Source organism: Equus asinus, chromosome 23 (genome assembly GCF_041296235.1).
Source record: "Equus asinus isolate D_3611 breed Donkey chromosome 23, EquAss-T2T_v2, whole genome shotgun sequence".
NCBI classification, from domain to species: domain Eukaryota; kingdom Metazoa; phylum Chordata; class Mammalia; order Perissodactyla; family Equidae; genus Equus; species Equus asinus.
In genome coordinates, this window is record NC_091812.1 from 17,385,625 (window position 1) to 17,409,863 (window position 24,239).

At 37.0% G+C, this 24,239-nt stretch overlaps 1 protein-coding gene across 4 annotated transcripts in view; it reads right to left on the reverse strand.

Moving 5' to 3' along the window:
- The window catches only part of NAA35 (N-alpha-acetyltransferase 35, NatC auxiliary subunit), a 102,915-nt gene that overhangs the window by 52,287 nt on the left and 26,389 nt on the right, over positions 1–24,239 (reverse strand). For all 4 annotated transcript variants that reach the window (XM_070495896.1, XM_070495897.1, XM_070495895.1 and 1 more), the window contains exons 7-11: positions 10,407–10,473; positions 10,283–10,326; positions 8,832–8,882; positions 8,104–8,187; positions 7,130–7,244 (exon numbers count right to left, since the gene is read on the reverse strand). In XM_070495896.1, the coding sequence (XP_070351997.1) occupies positions 7,130–7,244; positions 8,104–8,187; positions 8,832–8,882; positions 10,283–10,326; positions 10,407–10,473 (361 nt within the window). The remainder of the gene's footprint in view (positions 1–7,129; positions 7,245–8,103; positions 8,188–8,831; positions 8,883–10,282; positions 10,327–10,406; positions 10,474–24,239) is intronic.

A 24,239-nucleotide genomic window follows, 5' to 3' on the forward strand; every position in this document is an offset into this window, starting at 1 on the left:
CTGGAAAAGCCCCACCTCCTCTGCATCTCTAGCATATTGATTAGGTAGGTTCTCACAGCCAGCTTGCATATCCCACTCTTAGTTATCACTCTAAAAGAATCCCTGGTTTTGTCCTTCAGGTTACACCATCTACTTTGGAGAACACTGTGCTTTGCTGACCTACTTACGCTAACACCAAGAAAATCTTGGAATTCATTCTCAATGTTCCCCCTCATCTGGGCCCTACTGTTAATGTGTTTGACAGCCCCTCTATTTTCATTTGGGTTACAGGGTTTCCTATTTTTTAAGAAGTTGGGAGGATTCTGTTTCTCATAATCCTTATAATTTTCAGTTGGTTGTAGACAGGAGGAACAGCAGAGACATCTTTACTGCACCACCTAAAACCCTAAAGTCCTCCAGATTACACACACACACAGACAAACTTAGGGATGTGTGTGTGTGTACTTTTGTTTTTTAAGAAGAAAAATGTTTCAATTAAAAGAGTAAACATCTGAAGTTCCTGGCACTAGCACATCATGGCCTAGGCCTCTCTAATGGGTTATGATCTTAAAATGAAGTCAGCTTCCATCTCTCTTATACACTGCCAAGCTGGCAAATGAAGCCAGCGGGGCTGAGGCAGCATAGTTTATGCTTCAGCACCAAGTTCAGCCTTCAGGAGGTTAAAGGTATCATATTACCAGATGATAACAGCATCATATTCTAAATCATATTTTAATCTATTTTTAATTCACACTGATTTTTTTCTTTTACTCAGTCATAAATGTATGCTGCTCAAGAATAAAACAGCTGAACAAGGTTTTTATTAAAACTAATAATCTTCTGTCCACCCTCTACCCCCAGTTCCATTACTTCTCTCTTCCCAGAGGCAATCTCTTCCATTTCTCCTTAGATATTTTTTTGGTGTTTAACCTCCATATCGCCAAATAACAAGCTTATCATGCCACTTTATATTAATAGTTTCACATATTATCTCTGACTTAATCCTCCATCTTCAAAAAGAGGAAGTCAGAAATACGTGTAAACTGCTAAAATATGAAGTAGTACTTACAAGTGCATATAGATTATATGCATACATATACTTCTGTCCCTCACCTCCAATATAGTTAGATCATAATTTTGGCTATGATCAACACTCAGCATTTGCACCGTTATGATTAAGTAAAAGATATTCACACCTGGGTCATGAATAATTTTGCAAACATGGAAACAACTTTTACTTTCATACATATTCTGAAGTTAATTATTGTCTCACTTTTTGTTTGCTTTTTTCTATGTACTTAACACTGAATTAAACCCCAAAACCTCTGCCAATTCTCTAAATCTCCTCTTACCAGAATAAACAGAACAGCTCTTGTATCAATATTATTGGTGACAACAGGTCTTGCATCTACTTTGAATCATGTCCCCTAGAGCTTTGTGACTGTCTCCAGTCTGGACTTGTCCTCCATGTACAGTATTCAGCTAGTATCTGGTGATCTTGCTGTACCATCAGTCTGGGGATTTCCTTCATTATCCTCTTATGCTGGAGTCTCATATTCCCTAAACTCCATGCTTTGCTTTTTTTTTAAATGTCAATTGATGTTACTCTCTTTTCTTTCCTCCTTCTCCCCAAAGCCCCCAGTACACAGTTGTATATTTTAGTTGTGGGTCCTTCTAGTTGTGGCATGTGGGACATCGCATCAGCATGGCTTTATGAGCAGTGCTAGGTCCACACCCAGGATCCAAACTGGCAAAACCCTAGGCCACCGAAGCAGAGCGTGCGAGCTTAACCACTTGGCCACAGGGCCAGCCCCTCCACACTTTTCTTTTTCTTGATTAACTCTCTCATTTTAATAAAGCACATATTCCAGTTGGATCTTGAAAAACATTTGGGAGATTTTTAAATACTTGAAATTATCTTTCCTCTCAATTAAATTACAGTTTTGGAAGAGGATTCCAGATTAGAAACCATTTTCCCCCCAAATTCTAAAAACATTGCTCCACTGATTTTCTTTTAATCACAACTCTATTGAAATATAATTAACATATCTTGTCATCTATTTAAAGTGTACAATTTAATAGTTTCTTAACATAGTCATAGAGTTGTAAAACCACCACCACAAATATACAACGTTTTTATCACTAAGAAGAAACTGCATATCCATTTGCAGGCACTCTCCTCCTTCCTACCCTCCTTTAGCACTAGGCAACCACTAATCTACTTTCTGTTTCTATGGATTTATCTATTCTGGACATTTTATATAAATAAAAATCATATAATATATGGTCTTTTATGACTGGCTTCTTCTACTTAGCCTAAGGTTTTCAAAGTCCATCTACTGGTCCACAAGTAGCAAGTATCCGTACTTCACTTCTTTTAATTGTCAAATACTATTGCTTTGCATGGATATACATTTTATTTACCCATTCATCTGCTGATGGACATTTGGGTTGTTTCTACCTTTTAGCTATTATGAATAATGTCGCTATGAGCATTAGCATACAACTTTTTTGTGTGGACATACATTTCCATTTCCTTTGGGTATGTACCTAGGATTGGAACTGCTGGGTTATAAAACTCCATGTTTAACCTTTTGAGAGACTACAAGATTATTTTCAAAAGCAGTTGCATCATTTTAAATTCCCACCAGGAGTGTATAAAAGTCCAGTTTCTCCACATCCTCACCAACACTTGTTATTATCTGTCTTTTGATTATAGCCATCTCATAGGCAGGAAATGGTATCTTTTTATTTTGATTTGCATTTCCCTGATGGTTAATGATGATAAAACATCTTTTCACGTGCTTATTGGTCATTTGTATATCTTATTTACGGAAATGTCTATTCAGATCCCGTCCATTTTTTAATTTATTTTTCTTTTTATTGAGTCATAAAATGTATGCCTATGTTTTCAGAGTTTTACATTTTTAGTTTTTACATTTAGGCCATTGATCCATTTTGAGTTGATTTCTGTATATGATGTGAGGTGGTCGGGAGGGGTAGTTCAACTTTATTCTTTCACATGTGGCTATCCAGTTGTCTCAGCGTCACCTGTTCAAAACACTTTTCTTTCCTCACTGAATTGTCTTAGCACTCTTGTCAAATACTGACTGACCATAAATGTGAAGGTTCATTTTTGGATTCTTAACTCTATTCCACTGATCTATGTCTATATCTTTATGCTCATCCCACACTGTCTCAATTACTGTAGCTTTGTAGTGAGTTTTGAAATTAGGGAGTTTGACTTCTTCAACTCTGTTCTTTGGTCCAATGATTTCTAGCTTCCACTGCTGGCACTGCAAAGTCTAATGACATTCTGTGTATGTAACTTGTCTTTGTCTTTTTCAAATCTCTTAGGATCTTCTATTTTTCCCCACTATTCTGAAATTCCAGGATGATATACCTTGATAGAAGTCTATTTTCACCCTAGTTGTGCTCAACAGCTCTTTATTGGCCCTTTCAATCTTAGTATGTGTATCATTTGATTCCAGGAAATTTTCTTAAATGATTTTTTTTTTGCTTCTATTTTCTGATCTTTGTTTCTGGAACAACTTTTATTAGTTTATCCTTCATTTATCTTATTTATTGTTTATCATTATTAGATAGTAGAACTTCTGGACTGATCCTATAATATTCGTATCTTTTTTTCTCTTTATTTTCCATCTTTTCATTTTTTACCCTACTTTCTCTAAGATTTCCTCAACTTTGTGTTCTACATTTTCTATTTTTATCATTTCTGTTCTTATATTTTGAATCTCAAAGATTGTATCCTTTTTTTCCTTTTGTATAAATCTTATTTCTGTTTTACATATGCACTTTTTTTCTCATTTTTTAAGGTTTTGGTTTGCTTGCCTGTTTCACTCTTTTTTTCAGGATAGATTTGCACCCTTGACTATATACTCAGATTTGAAACTGGAGAAGAAAAAATGCCATTAAGAGCTCTGTGAATACAGCTTAGGCTTTTCTAAACCAAGCTATTTTATCAGGGGAGCTGCTGATATCAATATATTTAAATTTTGCTGCTGTTTTTCTCTACCTCTTGGGCTTGTCCAATCTCCCTAAGAAGAATCTTCCAAACTTTTCAGCAGAGTACAAGAGCCAGGCTGTACTGTTTTAAAAGTTGGGGGGTGGGGGGAGACGAAGAGTTAGGGGAGGAGGAGGGGAAGGAACTGGGTCACAATAATAAGTACTTAAATTTTCACTTAACTTCCCCATAATGCACACCATTCTGTTCCCCTATTCCAGAGAATAAACTTTTACTTTTCTGGGGTTCAAGAATGTCATCCAGGAGAAAACCACTACTTCTAAATAGAGTTTCAACCAGTTTTCATGTTATCAGCATAATTCTCTTCTTCATTTTCAGAGGTATCTGGTATACTAAAGATGGAGGCCTTCAGGGGATCCACAGGACAAACTGAGTTGTCTCTCGACTTTCTCTATCAGTGGCATAGAATTCAGTTATCTGGGGACAGAAGGTCAATGTATTTCTGTTTCCCTGCTTCTAAAATTCTGTTACTGTTATCTCCTTTCCTTGTCTTTTCCCTCTTTATTGATCATGCCTGTTCAAACAAAAAACTTCTTCACTGTTTCACTGGGGTTTCAGAAGGTAAACGCATGTGTTCAATCTACCAATTTGAATCAGACGTCTTTTAATTTATTTTAAAAGGATGACAAGTCCCCTTGAAATTGAATGTCAGATTTGAAAATAGACTTCAAAAATATCTACCAATTTCAGGCAACATTAGTTTAAGTAAATTTTTCATTTCCATTAGCAACTGTTAAAGATGCTTGCATCCTAAAGTGTAAAACCCAACCCACAGTAACTAGGAAAGAACATTAGTGAGAGAGAAACTTTGACAAGCAGAACCAGGAAAGTCTCACTGGAAGAGATGATTTGAACATCATTTTGAAGGATGGGTTATAATTCCAGACATATTAAAAGAAGCGTAGAATTCCAGAGCAGGAAGACAGCATAAGCAAAGACAAAGAGTGATATTTGCTTCATTAGATCCTCTTCTTCCCTTGTTTCTTCAACAAACATCTAACCCAAGGTCCTGAACCCAGCAAGCCCTGAGTAATAACATCCATTCCTTCTATTTCAATTAGCACTTATATGAAAATGATTCCAAAACCTGCTTTTCCATCCATTTTCAAGAACAAAATACTCACTTTACTAGTGAACTGCTCCATGTCACCACATCAAAAGATCCCATTAATTAGATCTAAGCCAAGCCTTAACCACCTCCTCTCCCCAAACTACTCTGCCTTTTGCATCTTCAAGACATCACACCCATTAAGTAAACCCATCAGCAAGCAATCCTTGGATCAAATCTGATTCTTCCTAATTCCTCCCTTTACACCACTGTTTTCAAGTCCTACTGATTATATATCTTTCCAATGAGAAGCCAAAACAAATGCTTAGTGATTCTGAGCTTTACACAGCCATTCTGTCACTAGGTGGAGTTGCAATAATATTAATAAGGCAAAATGAGTAATCTGAGACCAAAACTAACCTACATTATTGCTTTATCATCATTCTTCTTAACTAGACATTATTGGGAAGGCATTTGCTTGTTATGGAACTGTTAAGCTGTATGCTTAAGGGATAATTACAAAGTTAAATTATGCCAGCTTAAAGGAATTAAACAGAAAACTAAGCACAAAGTACTCCCTAAATTTAACTCCATTTGCTTAGTCAGAAGATTCTATTTTTTAAAAAGTTTACTCCAGCCAATTTTATGCAAACCATCTTCCTGAAGCTTACTCATGAGCAGACTATAAAAGCAGAGAAATAGTGGGAAATATACACAGGCAATTTTTTTTAGCACTGATTCGTCTGAAATATAAGGAAGCCACAAACCAGAGAGGCAACTCACGACTCCATGGCAATTCTTATCCTCAGAGATACAGACCAGAACAGCCCACAGTAGTTAGGATATGGCAAAAAGGAGCATCGGAATCTAGTCATCTGGAAGACTCTTGTTTTGCATCATTAATACCTCATTGATACATAACCCAACAAACCAACTACTCTGCAGTAATATATTATACAGCGGTTTCATAAAAGTATCCTTGCACTGGATTTCAAAGTATTGACGAGTTGTAGATATGTTATACTTCTCTGTAAACATGTACTAGATAGCTTGCTATGCATTAACAACCTTCTTTTTTAATGTCCCATGGTTAAGGAATGAGACTTAGTCAGTCACCTCCTATATGTATACATTCCCTCTCCTGAGGAAAATGAGAAAATGTTAATGAATTAATAAATTCAGTAACATAAAGACTATGATACTATTGACTACCTTTTGGATTGTTCCACTAACTAATGTCTGAGTAAGAAAAAAATTCGTGGGAAGGGAAATACCACAACTGTTGTCCCTAAGAGGAGGGGAGGGGTGAAAAAGAAAAGGAATGTGAATCAGTAAAAACCGGCCTCCTGGTCAGAGGACCAACAACTGGGAAAAACTAATTTAAAGAATATAAATATCATCTCATTTTAATAAGCTTTAAAGATAACGAAAATTGCTACACATTATGTAAAATGTTAACTCAGATGCAACTTTTAGAAAAAAGGTACACTGCTCTTTTTATTTAAGGCATATTTCATAAATAAAATCTACTGAGTGCCAACAACGTACATGCACTACAGAGACATACAAAGAAGACAATCTCTGGCCTAAACGTACTCAAAATCTCATGGAAAGACAAATATGTAAATAACTACAATATGCTATACTGAACAAATGTTATAACTGAGGCATATAGGAGCGCCATGAGGCCACAGAAGGAATCCTAGGCCTGGTGGAGTCAGGGAAAATCGTGTAATGGAGGTGATGATCTCTCAAAGGAGTAAAGGGGAGAGGTGATTAAAAACGGATGTACTGCTGACATCACAGCATGATCACCAAACACAGTAAATGTTCAGAGCCCAAACGATAAAATACAAGAGACGGCTAAGTTCTATAGTATTGTACTTCGTCTAGAATAAATTTAAAAAGAAGGGAATAAAAACACTCTATAAGTCTAGGAAGCAAAACATTCCAAGGTCCAGATAGACTAACTTAAATGAAATTTTAGAATAAACCGAAAACCATATACTCTGGATAGGAAACAACAAAAAAAGAGCAGGAGCAAAACAGACAATTACCTCCTTTTGTAGTATCATTCTGGGCCTGGATGCCATGATGCAAAGAATTATGAATGGCAGAAAGAAGATCTGCTGCTTGAACCATCAATTTTTGAGCTTCTGCAACAGCACTGGTCTAGCAAATAAATCACCAAAAACATTCTTACATATTCTTTCACTGAAAGATATACATTAAATAGGAAAATCCTATAAACAATAATGAAATTAAATCCTTGTAATGACATTGGTTTTCATAAACTATTCACTTAATACAGGATGCCCAGATCCTGTCAGGACAGAAATTACTTTCTTACCCATATTTATATCTTTTAGGAGTCATTAAAAAACAATAGGAAACATTCTGGTTTATTCTGTTAATCTTACGTTAAAAAAAACCAGACATGCAGTCAACTGGAAAATGGGAAATTTCAACATTTCTACTATGTCATTCATCAAGGTGAAACTTTTTCTAAAAAATGGAAAAAAGTAGAATTACAGAAATTAGATCAGTATTATAAAGGCTGGATCTCTACTGATCACTTATTAACTATTTACAAATTAGTCTGTAATTTATTCAAACTAAAGAAAAAATATTCACCATCTAGTGCTTGTTTTTGGTTCTACACAAATTCAACAATTATTTAACTGAACGAAAGAACCATCTAGCTAAAATTCTCATTTTTACTTTCTCCTTTTCAATTCACAAAATATGACACCCTACAAGCAACTTCAGCTTCCACTATTTTATCCACTAATAAGTAATATAAAATATTATTTTTATCTCCAAACAGACATGAGCATGTTATGGAGCACAATGTAAAATGTATGTGACTTTCTGAGGAAACCATCAGGGATACTCTGATGTAAATACACCACACACTAAGTGCTGTATATATGAGATCAGGGCATTTCAACGGAAAAGGTTCAGAACCACTTCAATAAAGCATTCCATCCAAAACAAAAACACTAAAACAGATTACAGTAAATACCCTTACCTCTTTCTTAGTAAAGGCTATAAGCACTGTCAGTAACACTCGGGTAAATTTCACTCTGCTGAATACTGCTAAACATTGTTGGTGCTAAAAAATAAGAAAGGACTAGAAGTTAAAAGATGCAAAGTTTGTCAAAGGAATTTCATTTTAAAATATAGTATTTTAAGTCCTAAATCTCAATGTTAACCACTTACTACATTACAAACACCTTCACTTATAGTCTTTTAAATGTCTGAAAATGAGCTGCAGAAAATAAAGCTTATTCTACCGAAACAGAAGTATAAAGTTTCTACATCAACAAGACTGACTTTTCCCTAAGTCAAAAGTTACACTATTATCTCAAAAACTGATTTAATTAATAATATTTTAAAAAGAATTGATAAAAAGGTGCTTTAAGCAGAGTCAGAAAATTCAGGATCTCAACAAAGGTTTGGCAACTTCTGATACTGTGCAAGTTCTTGAGTTTTGCCAAGCTTTGATGCATCATCTATAAAAAGTCATTTTTTCTTCCTACCTCAGGAATACTGAAGAGCTTTGAAATCATTTATTTGAAAGAGCTGTATTATCATTCTATCAAAATAAATACAAGGGAAATAAAATCCCTTGCAATGTCCAATTTTTAAAGAAATACCTTAAAAAGGGCTTCCATAAATTATAACGCAGTTCATAAAACTACAACATTAAGAGGTAGACTTCTCTGATATTATCTACCAGAAAATAAGTTCAATTACTTCTAGTTCAACTTCTGGATCTCTTTCTTCTCCTTGTCGACTTCGAGTACTCTAAAATTTTAAAAAAAGGGAATTAAAACAAATACGAATCTGTAGAGGCATTAAATGATAAATATACAAGGTAAAGCACTAAATCAATTTATTGAGTGTATGTAAGATACTATTTTTAAGAAAACTATTCAGCAGGAAAATAACTCATATTTAGTATTTACTTTCCTCCTATTAATATTATACACAGAAAGTTCACTTTGATATAAATTATAAAGATCACACAAAAGAATAAGGCACTAAAAACAGCAAAGGCAAAACAATGAAATAATGTAAGTAAAAGCACATGGCACACAGTACTTTTCTTTTCTTTCTTTCTGTCTTTTTTTTTGGTGAGGAAGACTTGCTCTGAGCTAACACCTGTTGCCAATCTTCCTCTTTTTTGCTTGAGGAAGATTTGCCCTGAGCTAACATCAGTGCCAATCTTCCTCTATTTTGTATGTGGGTTGCCACCATACCATGGCTTGATGAGCGGTGCACAGGTCTGTGCCCAGGATCCAAACCCAGGCCACCAAAGCAGAGTGCACTAGACTTAACCATTACGCCATGGGGCCGGCCACCTTCTTTCTTTTAAAATGATCTATTAATTGAAATTCCTGATGCTTTCAAAACTAACTGTTAGAAAAAAATAGTAACCTTTACAAAATCACAACATACAGTCACATGATAAATACTGATCTATTCTACACTAAAATGCAAAAAATGTCTTGTTGATACAAGAGTAATACACAGTTGACTATTTTGACAAATCTAGGGCACTACCACAGGAAGATCTGGGCTCCAGCCTGGGAGCTGCGATTTACTAGTGGCTACCCTTAACTAAGACTCCGACAGATTACTTAATTCCTTTGAGCTGTATTTTCCTCATGTAAAAGTGTGGCATTGTGTGCATTTAATTGCCTAATTCACTGAATAATTGTAATATCAAATAAGACAATAATGTAAAATGTAAGAACCAAATCATTGGGATCATTTAGCTGAAGGATGTCACTCATAGAAGGCTCTCCCCAGATTTGGGATGCTAGCATCTACCAAGCTCTCCTACTGTGTTGCAGACACTGTACTAGCTTTATTAAAGATACAAAGTCGATGTACATAGTCCTTACCCTTGAGGAACTTAAAACTAGAATATTATGCTGTTCTTAAAATAGCATGTTAAAATTGTACAACATTGGCAAAAAAGTGAAAAATTAAAAGGGTTAAATTTTCAATACTTGAAAGTGACATTAATTCATCAGAAACTCCTCCAGCAGTCTTCAAAATTCATTACAAAAAAGGCACAGCATATATAAAGGAAGTTGGTGGTCCTACCTACACTAGCGATTTGTAATTAGCTAAAGTTAACCTCACATTTAGAAGAAAGTAAAAATCCAATACCAAAGAAAAGAGAAAAAAATATATACCTTTACTCTTCTTTGCATGTCATCCTCCACATCTTTTAGCATGCCTAGAAAGAGAGACAATGAGTTTAAAAAGGAAACAAATCCAAACGTTAAACTTGTGAATTATCTTTATAAATAGTTTTACCTGTAACTCGAAGATCTGTCACACTGTTAGCCATTTTAAATCCATAAGTCATTGATTGAAAATCTTCCTATAGAAAAAAGGAATAATTAGGTCCTTGAATAGTAGCAGAACTTTTCATTATATTTCTCTTGCAAAATCACTATTTGCTAATAAGAAAATAGTAATGGAATGTCAACCTGTTTGTCTAAATATTGCTATCATACATCCAAGCTTTCCTTACAGGTATATCCTTTAAAATACCATAGTCTAATGCTGTCTCTTTCCTTAACTTCAATTGCTTGTTCTTAGGCAATTTAAATATACTTGCATTTAATATGTTCATTTGCAAAATAAGGCTAATGCTTATGATAAGATCACAAAGTAATAATTCCCACTTACAAAGTATTCTTACAGTAACAGGTGAACAGTAAATATACACTAATAATTACTATTTGATAAGACTCTTACTTTAAAATTTATTAAATCCCTGTTTACACACTATTAGGCTACAAAGGTCAAGCTTTCTCAAGTAGAATTACTCAAAGTGATAGCAAAATCACATTCCTCCTTCAGCTCATTGTAAAGAAAAAACTAACTGATACATGGATTCCTACCCTGAAAATCATTTAAAACACTGCTGAGACATTAACAAATTAAGTGGTTTGCTGGACTCACTTTGAAGACTATGAATTTAATATCATCTGGCTGATCTGATTAAGAAGTCAGAAACTCTATTAAAGGAGTATTTCTACCATATTGTAATTCTTACAAGACATGTATACAGAAGCCTAATATAATGGGATAATAGGAATTTATAGCAGTGACTGGAACTATAAAAAAACTTCTGGATTCTTAATGGAAGTTTCAGTGAGCATACTATACCTTACAAACAGAGAGAAAAACAAACAGTGTTCCTGGTCTCAAAGAACTTGGTGGTATCATATGACTCACAAGATTGGGTCTGTTAAAAATCTCAGATTGTGTTACAGAGCTGTAAGCTTATCCTCTAGGTGAAGTTTATACTTTACCTCTACCCAGATACCAAGTAAGATACTAAAATTTTACATGGCTAGAAAGGAACTTTCCTAGTGTTTACCACATTGCTAAAAGGCACCTCAATCCATCCAGTTACTCAGGCTGAAAACCTGCACTTCAAGTCCTCTCATTCTCCCACATCCCATCACCAAATCCATCAGAAAACCCCATAGGCTCTATCGTCCTTTTCTAATCTAACCCCATCTCACTCCTTTCACAGATGTCTCTATTTCAAGTCACCACCATCTCTCACTTCTATAACCACCTCCAGACAAGTCCCCACTCCATCCACACTTGTCCCTACTATAATTTATTCACCACCAGAAGCCAAAGGGATTGTTTTAAAATAAGTCATTTCACATCACTTCCTACTCAAAACCTTTCAATAGTTTCCTTCCTCACAGCAAAACCCCAGATCCCACCATGGCCTGAAAGGCCCTGCATCACGTGGCCCTGGTCTCCTTCTCCAACCTCATTTCCTACCTACCATTCTTCTCCATTCACTGCACTGGCAGTCACCCAGGCCTTCCTTGTCCTTCAAACACATCAAACACACTCTCTTCTCAGGACCTTTGTACATGCTGACCCCCTCCCCAAAATGACTGTCTACAATAGAGTTTACAAAACTCCATCCCTATTACATTCCAGCCTCTGTTCTGGTGTCAATTCCTCATATAGAGGTTTTCCCTGTGCACTCCTCTCTAAAATAGCACCCCACCACTTTCTATCCCCTTCCCCTGCTTACCACCACCTGACATTATAGATGTATTTGTCCCAAGGAACATATAATGAATGAGATCAAGGCTTTGTTTTATTCACTGCTTTATCTCCAGGACGTAAAATAATGCTTGGCACTATTTTGAACAGAATATTGCTCAAAAAATGTTTGTTGAATGAATGATGACTTACTTTAGGGCAGGAGCAGGCTGCAAGATACCATGGGGAGCGCTGGCAAATTGGAGAACATATGTGTCATCTAACAGAAGTCAGCACTACTTATCCCATTGCAGCCGTGAATGAATGCAGGGCTAGTGTGGTAATGTCTCCTAATTTTTCAGAACAGTCTAATTTAATCTAAAATCTTCTGATTTTTAAAGGATATCAATTTTTTTAAAAATTAAGTAGTCCAGGAGTGACTTAAGGAGTCAGCATCTTGGCAGAGTGAGGTCTCTCAGAAATCTCTCCCCTCCAATATATAATGAAAAAAACATCCATACTCCAAACACAACACAAAAAATGTCGGAGAGATCCCCTCAGCCATACAATGGAGGGCAGAGAGGCTAGAGCCCCCCTCAGAGGAGGTGGAACAGGGTAAGAGAAACCTTCCCTCCCTCTCCTAAAGACTGTGAGCAGGACCAAGGGGGGCCTCCTAGAGGGAAGGAATGAAGGAGGGGACATCTGTTCGCAGGAACTTCAAGGACTCCCAAGGGCCCTTGCAGCCTAGAGGGAAGCCTTCTACCAGGGCGAAAGCTTACACAGGGGGTGACCTTATCAAGCCAACACTCCAGAAGAGCAGACGGAGGAAACGTCCCTCCTGCCACCCACTCAGCACAGCTCCAGTCCCTGGGATTTTGGATGAAAGCAGAGGGCTGAGAATATGTGGCTCTTGACCCCCACCCAGTGGCGATAGGTGGTAACTGCAACCAAATAATACCAGGATGCATAAGAACCGAGCCACCCCTTACAGCAATATCAAACACTATATAGGATCTCCACACCAGAGAGAAAATGACAAGTACCCAGAAATCAGTCCTAAGGACGTAGAAATATGTAATCTAAATGACAAAGAATTCAAAACAGCTATCATCAAAAAACTCAACGAGGTAAAAGAGACCGCCTAGAAACAATTCAACAAGTTCAGGAGCTACTTCACAAAATAGATTGAAAATATAAAGAAGAATCAATCAGAAATATTAGAGATGAAAGACACAATGGAAGAAATAAAATATGGATTCCCTAAATGCTGGAGCAGACACCATAGAGGAGCCTATCAGCATAATCAAAGACAGACATGTTGAAATGCTCCAGATAGAGGAGGAGAGAGAACTAGGACTAAAAAGAAATGAAGAAAGTCTCCAAGAAATATCCGACTCAATTAGGAAATGCAACATAAGAATTATAGGTATTCAAGAAGAAGAAGAGAAGGAGAATGGAGCAGAAAGTGTGTTCAAAGAAACAATAGAAGAGAACTTCCCAAACGTAGGGAAGGAAATGCACATGGAAGAGGCTGCCAGATCTCCTAAATAGGCCAATGCAAAAAGATCTATTGCAAGGCATATAGTACTGAAACTGGCAAAAATGAATGACAAAGAAAGAATACTAAGGGCAGGAAGGCAGAAGAAAATAACCTACAAAGTAACCCCATCAGGCTTTCAGCAGATTTCTCTGCAGAAACCTTACAGGCTAGGAGAGACTCCAATGACATATACAAAAAATTGAAGGACAAAAACTTTCATTCAAGAATACTCTATCTAGCAAAAATATCCTTTAGATGTGATGGAGAAATAAAAAACTTTCCCAGACAAACATAAGCTAAGGGAATTCGTAGCCACAAGAGCCCCCCCACAAGAAATCCTCAAGAAGGCCCTCATACCTAGGGAAAATAAGGGGGGGGGGGAGGGGTTACAAAGCATGGAGTAAGGAGTTACATAAGTAGACAGACTCAGAGCAGAACAGCAAATACTCAAGTATAGCATTAAAGGCAAAAAAGACAGAAAACACCAAGAACAAAGATAATCTTCTCGTTTTAACCAAAATTCACAACACAAGATGGAATAAGATGTGGGAAAGACAACTTAGGAGGGGAAGAGGTAAGGGACTGAATTGGTTTACTCTAAGGAAATTAGAGGCCATCACAAAAGGGACTATCTTGTCCACAAGATCTTGATTACAAACCTCTGGGTAACCATTAAACAAAAAAGCAGAACAGAGACACAAATAAAAAATAAGAAGAATACAAAGAAACACAACATAAAAAACTACATAACCTCAATTGGTAGACTGAAATACACAGGATGATAAACAAAGGAAATGCAGGAGAACCAGAAAACGAGTGATCAAATGGCAGCATTAAGCCCTCATACATCGATAATCACCCTAAATGTAAATGGATTGAATTCTCCAATCAAAAGACACAGTGGCGAGATGGATTAATGAGCAAGACCCAACAATATGCTGCATCCAAGAAACACATCTCAGCTCCAATGACAAGCACAGGCTCAGAGTGAAGGGATGGAACACGATACTCAAAGCTAATGGTAAACAAAAGAAGGCAGGTGTCGCAATACTTATATCAGACAAAGTAGACTTCAAGATAAAGACAGGTAAAGAGACACAAAGAGGGGCAGTATATAATGATCAAAGGGACACTCCATCAAGAAGAAATAACACTTATGAATATCTATGCACTCAACACAGAAGCACCACAGTACATAAAGCAAATATTAACAAACCTAAGAGGAGATATTAACAATAACACAATATTAGTAGGCAACCTCAACACTGCATGCAAATCAATGGACAGATCATCCAGACAGAAAATCAACAAGGAAACAGTGGAATTAAATGAAAAGCTAGGCCAGCTGGACTTAATAGACATATACAGAACACTCCATCCAAAAACAGCCAAATACACATTCTTCTCAAGTGCACATGGAACATTCTCAAGAATAGACCATATGTTGGGAAACAAGGCAAGGCTCCATAAATTTAAGAAGATTGAAATAATAACAAGCATCTTTTCTGCTCACAATGCTATAAAGCTAGAAATTAATTACAAGAAAAAAGCTGAGAAAGGGACAAAGATGTGGAGACTAAAAGACACACTATTGAATAACCAAGGGATCAATGAAATTAAAGGAGAAATCAAAAAATATCTGGAGACAAACGAAAATGAAAACATACCATACCAACCCATATGGGATGCAGCAAAAGCGGTCCTAAGAAGGAAATTCATCGCAATACAGGCTCACCTTAACAAACAAGGAAAAACCCAAATAAGCAATCTCAAACTACACCTAACTGAATTAGAAAAACAAGAACAAACAAAGCCCAAAGTCAGCAGAAAGAGAGAAATAATAAAAATCAGAGCAGAAATTAATCCTATTGAAACAAAAAAGGCAGAAGAAAGGCTCAATGAAACAAAGAGCTGGTTCTTTGAGAAAATAAATAAAATTGACAACCCCTCGTCAGTCTTACACAGTAAAAAAGAGAGAAAGTTCAGATAAATAAAATTAGAAATGAAAGAGGGGAAATAACAATGGATACCACAGAAATACAAAGGAATATAAGAGAATACTAGGAACAGCTACATGCCAACAAAATGGACCATCTAGAAGAAATGGATAAATTCTTAGACTCTTACAACCTCCCACGGCTGAATCAAGAAGAAATAGAGAATCTGAATAGACCAACCACAAGCAAAGAGATTGAAACAGTAATCAAAAGTATCCCAAAGAATAAAAGCCCAGGACCAGTGATTAGATAAGTAAAGAGATTGAAACAGTAATCAAAAGTATCCCAAAGAATAAAAGCCCAGGACTGGTGATTAGATAAAGAATGGCTTCCCTGGGGAATTCTACCAAACTTTCAGAGAGGATTTAATACCTGTCCTTCTCAAGCTATTCCAAAAAATTAGGGAAGATGGAACACTTCCTAACACATTCTACAGGCCCAACATCACTCTGATACCAAAGCATGACAAGGACAACACAAAAAATGAAAACTACAGGCCAATATCACTGATGAACATAGATGCAAAAATTCTCAACAAAATATTGCCAACCCGAATACAGCAATACATCAAAAAGATCACAGATCATGATCAAGTGGGATTTATTGCAGGGACACAGGGAGGGTTCAATATCTGCAAATCAATCAATGTGATACACCATATCAGTAAATTCAGGAATAAAAACATGATCATCTCTATAGACACAGAGAAAGCATTTGACAAGATTTAACAGCCATTTACGATAAAAATGCTTAACAAAATGGAGACAGGAGGAAACTACCTCAACATAAGAAAGGCCATATATGACAAACCCACAGCCAACATCATACTCAATGGGGAAAAACTGAACACCATCCCTCTGAGAACAGGCACAAGACAAGGATGCCCACTATCACCACTCTTACTCAACACAGTACTGGAGGTTTTGGCCAGAGCAGTTAGGCAACAGAAAGGAATAAAAGGAATCCAAATAGGGAGTGAAGAAGCGAAACACTCACTCTTTGCAGATGACATGATCCTATACAGAGAAAACCCTACAGAATACATCGGGAAACTATTAGAAATAATTAACAACTACAGTAACGTTGTGGGGTACAAATTCAACTGACAAAAATCAGTTGCATTTCTGTACTCTAATAACGAATTTACAGAAAGAGAACTCAAGAATACAATTCCATTTACAATCACAACAAAAAGAATAAAGCACTTAGGAATAAATTTAACCAAGGAGGTGAAGGACTTCTACAATGAAAACTTAAGACGTTACTGAAAGAAATAGATGACGACACAAAGAGATGAAAAGAGATTCCATGCACATGGATTGGAAGAATGAACACAGTCAAAATGTCCATACTACCCAAAGCAATCTACAGATTCAATGCAAACCCAATCAGAATCCCAAGGACATTCTTCATGGAAATAGAACAAAGAATCCAAAAATTCATATGGGGCAACCAAAGACCCTGAATAGCTAAAGCAATCCCGAGAAAATCATCTATCTGATAAGGGGTTAGGCTTCATAACATATAAGGAACTCACACAACTGAACAAGAAAAAAAGAAACAGCCCATCAAAAAATGGGCAGAGTATATGAACAGACATTTTTCCAAAGAAGATATACAGATGGTCAATAAACACATGAAAAGATGTTCAGCATCACTAATCATCAGGGAAATGTAAATCAAAACTACACTAAGATACCACCTTACACCTCTTAAAATTGCTATAATCAATAAGACTAAAAATAACAAATGTTGGAAAGGGTGTGGAGAGAAGGAGACCCTCAGACACTGCTGGGGGGAATGCAAACTAGTGCAGCCACTATGGAAAACAGTATGGAGATTGCTCAAAAAACTAAAAACAGAAATACCATATGACCCAGCTCTCCCACTACTGGGTATCTACCCAAAACAACTTGAAATCAACAATCCAAAGCAACACATGTACCCCTATGTTCATCACAGCACTATTCACAATAGCCAAGACATGGACACTATCCAAGTGCCCATCGACTGGTGATTAGATAAAGAAGATGTGGTATATAGACACAATAGACTACTACTCAGCCAGAAAAAAAGACAAATTCATCCCATCTGCAACAACATGGAAAGGCCTGGAGGGAATTACGCTTAGCTGAGTAAGACAAACACCAGATGATTTCACTCATATGTGGAATACAAAAAAGCACATGGACAAAGAAATAGTTCAGTGGTTACCAGGGGAAGAGGGTAGAGGGGTGGGCACAGGGAGTGGAGGGGAGCACCTATGTGGTGACAGACAAGAAATAATGTACAAATGAAATTTCACAATGATGTAAACTACTATGAACTCAAAAAAGAAATTAAGTAGTCCAACATTGTGAAGAGAAAACAAAACAGAAAAACACCTGAAGGGCTATCTGTGAACTGTTAGTTTGCCAAGAGGAGTCTAAGGAAAAGCATTTATCTGGGAGAATATCACAAGTCTGTGTAATAAATACAAGCCTCAGTAAAAAGAACTTAATCTAAGTCATCGGAGGACTGAAGCAGAGGAGTTATGTAAATAGATGTTTCCATTAAAAGATCACTCTTGAAACTTTGTGGACTTAAAGAGGACAAAACTCAAAGTGAAACCAAGGAGGCCAGATAGTGGACACTATTCAACAGTCCAAGCAGGGGCTGACTGAGGTTGCAACTGGAAGTGAAAAGAAGTTGTTGAAATCAGGACATATTTAAAAGGTAAAGCCAACATGATATGCTGATGAAATGAGCATGGGGCATGAGGTAAATTGTACAAGCAAAGATCATCTTTAGGTTTTCAGTCTGAGCAACTGGTAAATGATCATATCATTTACTGAGATAGGGCAGACTTTGGGAAGAGCAGGTCTAAGGGCTGAAATGAAGTGCAATTTTGGTTATATTGAGTTTGCAAATTCTTCAATCATCCAAGTAAAGATTTCAGGAAGGCATTTGCTTGAATCTAGAAGTCAGGGGAGGAATCAGGACTAGAGATATAAATTTGGGCTTCATCACGATATAGTTGGTATTAAAAGACACAAACCTAGAGCAAATCAAGCTAGGGAAAGGGTATCGAGAAAAGAGGGAGCCCAGGAATACTCCAGAATCTAGAGGAGAAAGGTAATGGACTAACCAGTGGGGGGGGGGGGGGGGGGAGGGAAGAAATCCAAAAGATTGCCATATCAGCAAGATGAGAAGAAAGTATTTCAATGAGTGGTCAACTGGATCTAATGATGCTGCAGGGTGGAGAGGGAGGAGTGAGAACACTGGATTTAGCAGGGTGGATACCATTAAGGACCTTGTTGAGACCAGTTTCTGTGTAGTAATGTCCCATTGCAGTGGGTGAGAAGAGACTGAAAAAGAAAGTAAAATAAGTAAATATTAACAGCTCATTCAAGGAGTTCTTTGTATAGGGAAGCAGAGAAATGAGACTGTAAATATAAGGAGCCTTGGGATCAAGGGAATTATTGATGTTTTGTTTTAAACTGAGTGAAAAAACAGCATATTTGTATGCCAGTATGGATAATCTAGTAGGGAAGGAGACACTAGTAATGGCATACAAATAATGGGTTAATACCTGCAGTAGGCAAGAGGGGCAAAACCTAGAAGACAAGTAGAGGGGCTGAGCTTAGATTACCACAGGGAAACTTTCATTTTTAACAGGACAGAAGGCAGACTACATGGATACCAACAGAAGCTAGCACTTGTGATAGTGAGATGAAGTACTTCTATTTATATCTGATTGCATGTAACATTTCATTAACGTAGAAAGCAAGCTGACATGACCAGGGTTGGCACCAGAGGTCTGAGAAGTAAAAGATGTGGAAAAGTCACCTTAGAGACTAGAAAAGCAACTTCACTACAGAAGCGCTGTAGGACAGGATTGTCTCTAGTGTTGAGTGCTCATCTGAGATTTGCAATCCTAAAATTAAAGTGAAAACAGACACACAGATGTGGGTTTTCTCTAGCAGCCGCCTGCTGCTTGCATGCAAGCAAGGAGCAGGCAGGTGTTTGGAGTTTTGCTAAATAAGCGACACTATGGTGGGACGGGATGAGATGAGATGAGCAAAGGAGTTAAGGGTGTTTGACAAAGAGTGATTTCAGCACTGGACCATGGAAATGAGGACACGGAGAAAGCAACAGAGAAAAATAAAGCAGCAGCATCCATGAATTGAAAGTGGGATAGTGGGAGCAGGGGAATTTGAGTCAACAAGTCAGAAAGTAACTGATGGCCATCAAAGAGTAGTACGCTTCAAATCAAGATTTTGGAGGTGGGGGCGGGCCCTGTGGCCGAGTGGTTAAGTTTGCGCTCTCCTCTTCAGCAACCCAGGGTTTCTCCAGTTCAGATCCTCGGCGCAGACCCAGCACCGCTCATCAAGCCATGCTGAGGTGGCATCCCACAAACCACAACCAGAGGCACTCACAACTAGAATATACAACTACATACTGGGGAGCTTTGGGGGAGAAGAAGGAAAAAAAAACAAAAAAGAAGACTGGCAACAGATGTTTAAAAAAAAAAAGAGAGAGTTTGGAGGTGAGCAGATTAGTAGGGAAACAATTTTCTTCATGTATTCATTCATTCCTAAACCATATTTTGAGCACCTATGGTGGATAGTATGGGCTGGACACCAGGGATAAAATGGTAAAACACAATCAATGCCATTATAAAACCTATTATCCAGTGAGAGAAATAAGACGTCTTGACAGGTAAAGCTCATTTCTGTACTTTACAATATCTTTACAAATACTGCCAAAATATAACTGCAGAAATTTATCACAGATTTTTAGTGTTCTACAAAACATAGCATTTAAAACAATGCAGCCCTGTAAGGAAATTTTGAATAGTCAAATATTTACAATCATATCTGTAACAGAATACCCAATATCAGTATTGAATGTGATTTCACCAAAGCAGTAATCTTGATTGTACTAGTATTACTGATGTAATATTCTAATAAAGTAAAATTTTTTTTAGCCTCTTCTAAAACTTAACAATTAGAATGTATCAGTTACAATTTATTACTGCTTTAAAAATTCATCTCACAGATAAAACACTGCATAAAGATTTCATGGGCTCCTAAAATGATCTGATTCATTCAACCAAAATTTGACTACCGACTACACACCAGATACTGGGTAACACAGTAAGGGTACAAGTAAGGGTAAAACATACCCACAGATAATTCAGATTATGACTTGAAATAATTTAAATGCCCATTTGTAAGTGGCTTGTAATTGACTGTATATACAATGGAATACTACCACTACTAATAGCTGACATTATTAAGTGGCTGCTGTGTGCCAGGCACGGTTCTAAGCATTCTACTTGTACTAACCTTGTTAACCCTCACAATAATGCTCTGATGGGTGTACTATTGGAAACCACATTTTATAAATGAGAAACCTGAGGCATAAAAAGGTTAAATTCCCAAACCCCACAAAGCTGGTGACAAAGTCAGAACACAAACTTAGGTGGTCTTACTCCCCAGAGGCTGTACTTTACTTTTATTTTGAAAAAATTCCAGATTATAAAAATAGTAAAGAGAAGTCCCATATTCCTTTCACCCATATTCCCCAAATGATAACACTTTACCACATTTGCATTATAATTCTATGTTTTTCCTGAAATGTTTGAGAGTAAGTTACAGACTGTGATGCCCCTTTACTTCTAAATACTTCAGTGTGCGTTCCTAAAAACAAAATCATTCTCTTACATAACCACAGTACAATTATCAAATCAGGAAATTCCTGTCTTTTAAATCTGGAGCACTTCCTTCGTCCTTGTGTTTCACACCCTAACATTTTGGAATACAGGCCAAAGTTATTTTGTGTATGTCCCCCAGAACGGGTTTGCCGTACGTTTTTCCAAGATTAAATTCAATGTATATCATATTTGATAGGAATACCACAGAAGTGATGTTGTGTCCTTGTTAGAGCATTGTATCTGGACGCAAATGATGTCAACTTATCCAATTATTAGTGATATTAATTCTGGCTACTTGGCTCAGGTGCTGTCTGCCAAGTTTCTCCACTGTAAATGTATCATCTTTCCCTTTGTAATTAATAAATATCTCGTGGAAAGATACTTTGAGGCTAAGTACAAATCTTCTGTCTCATTACACTTTGTCTACTAGTTTTAGCATCATTTGATGATTCTTGCCAGAAATACTTATTCAAAATAATTATTCAGGTGCCAGCCCTGTGGCCGAGTGGTTAAGTTCGCACGCTCCACTTCGGCGGCCCAGGGTTTTGCCAGTTCGAATCCTGGGCACAGACATGGCACCGCTTATCAGGCCACACTGAGACAGTGTCCCACATGCCACAATTAGAAGGACCCACAACTAAAATATACAACTATGCACTGGGGAGATTTGGGGAGAAAATAATAATTATTATTCAAAACCTGTACTCTTAACATAATGCTATGGAGTCAATAAAAACAATGAGGTAGATCTACCTACATGTGTTGGAATATACACAAATCTATTTTCTATTGTCCCTGGAAAAAAGTTGCAGTCTACATAATTCTATCATGTCAAAATAAAATATACATGCATATATATTACAGAAAATATCTGGAAAGACACACATCAAATGGATAACAGTGTTTACTTTGTCAGGCAAACCAGAACTTTTACAGTTTCATTTATTTTTGTATTAGAAATATGCTCGGCTGCAAGTAAAAGAAAAATCCAACTACAGCAACTTAAGCAATGCAGACTTACATCGTGCCAAATAACAGGAATATTAGAAGTACTCTTTCTTTCAGCTCCACCATCCTAAGCTCTTAAACTGTCTTAGAGTTCCACGTTTGTCACTTCATGTTCACAAAATGAAGCAGTACATCCACACATAACATCCACGTTCAAGGAAAATGATAGGAGAAGGGGTGGACGATACCATTATTATTCAAACTGGTATACTATTGAGAGTAAAAGCAGATGCCATTATTAATTACACCAGCACAAAAGGTGCCAAGTAGGACTGTTCCATGGAAAGCAGTATGCAGAGACAGTGGTTATAACAGAAGTGCTAAGGAAGGGCAGAGAAGAAAACTGAAGTCTGAGCAAGCCAGGAGAGTGGGATCCAAGTTTAATGATAAGTAGGACTTTGCCCTAAAAAAGTAGGGAGAAAAGGCGTAAGAGCTAGAAGGAACATCCTGTGCACAAGCATGGGATAAGGAAAGAGAAGAACATATTCAGGACCAGTTGACAAGAATATGCCAGGAGGAGAAAAAAGATGGTAATAAACACCACAATGAGGTATCACCTCACACCTGTAAGAATGGTGACGATCAAGAAGACAAGAGAGGGCCAGCCCCAATAGCCTAGTGGTTAAGTTCTGCGCACTCCACTTTGGCGGCCCAGGTTCGGTCACCAGACCTACACTGCTCTGTTAGCAGCCATGCTGTACTGGCGGCCCAAACACTAAGAAACAGAGGAAGACTGCCACAGATGTTAGCTTAGGGTGAATCTTCCTCGCTAAAAAAAATAAATACAAGACAAGAGATAACAAACACTGGCAGGGATATGGAGAAAAGGGAACCCTTGTGTACTCCTGGCAGTATCGTAAACTAGTTCAGCCACTATGGAAACAGTATGGAGGGTCCTCAAAAAATTAAAAACAGAACTACCATACGACCTAGCAATCCCATTTCTGGGTATCCATCTAAAGGAAATGAAAGCAGGTACCAAAGAGACACATGCACCCCCATGTTCATTGCAGCATTATTCATAACAGGCAAGATACAGACACAATCTAAGTGTCCATCAATGGATGAATGGATAAAGAAGATATGGTATATTTATGCAATGGACTACTATCCAGCCATGAGAGAAAAGGAAATTTTGCCATTTGCAACAACATGGGTGGACGTTGAGGATACTACGTGAGATAAGTCAGAGAAAGACAAATATTATATGATCTCTCTTATATGCGGAACCTTAAAAAAAATTGTAAAAGCAGAGAGTAAAACGGCTGGGGTGTTGGGTAATGGGAATGATGAAGGGTACATACTCACAACTAATAGATAAATAAATCCTAGAGACCTAACACCCAGTACAATGATCACAGAAAATAAAACTGTATTATAAGCATTAAACTTGCTAAGAGACTAGATTTTAACTGTTCCCAATATTAGAAGAAATGATAATTACATGATATGATAGAGGTGCTAGCAAATGCTATAATGGCAATCATAATACAACATGTATGAAATATATTGATATGTTGTACACCTTAAACTTACACAATGTTGTATGTCAAATACAACTCAATAATAAAAAAAAGATGCATAAAGTTAAAGCCAGTTCATGAACAGTTACTCTAACGGTTTTCAATTTTATCATGTAGGCAGCAGAAATGCTGGACTTCTGGTTAAATGTGGTATTTCCACTACACGTCTTGAAATCATACTAAATGGTAATAAAGGAGTTAAAAGTTTGAACCCCAAAGGGCAAAGAGAACGGAAGACAACAGAAAGACACATACGGCAATTTTTAGAAGATGCAAAGCAAAAGGTAACTGATTTACTTGAGTGAAAAAAGGTAAACTGATGCCAATGAAAAGCCAGGAAGAAGAAAATATTCAGGA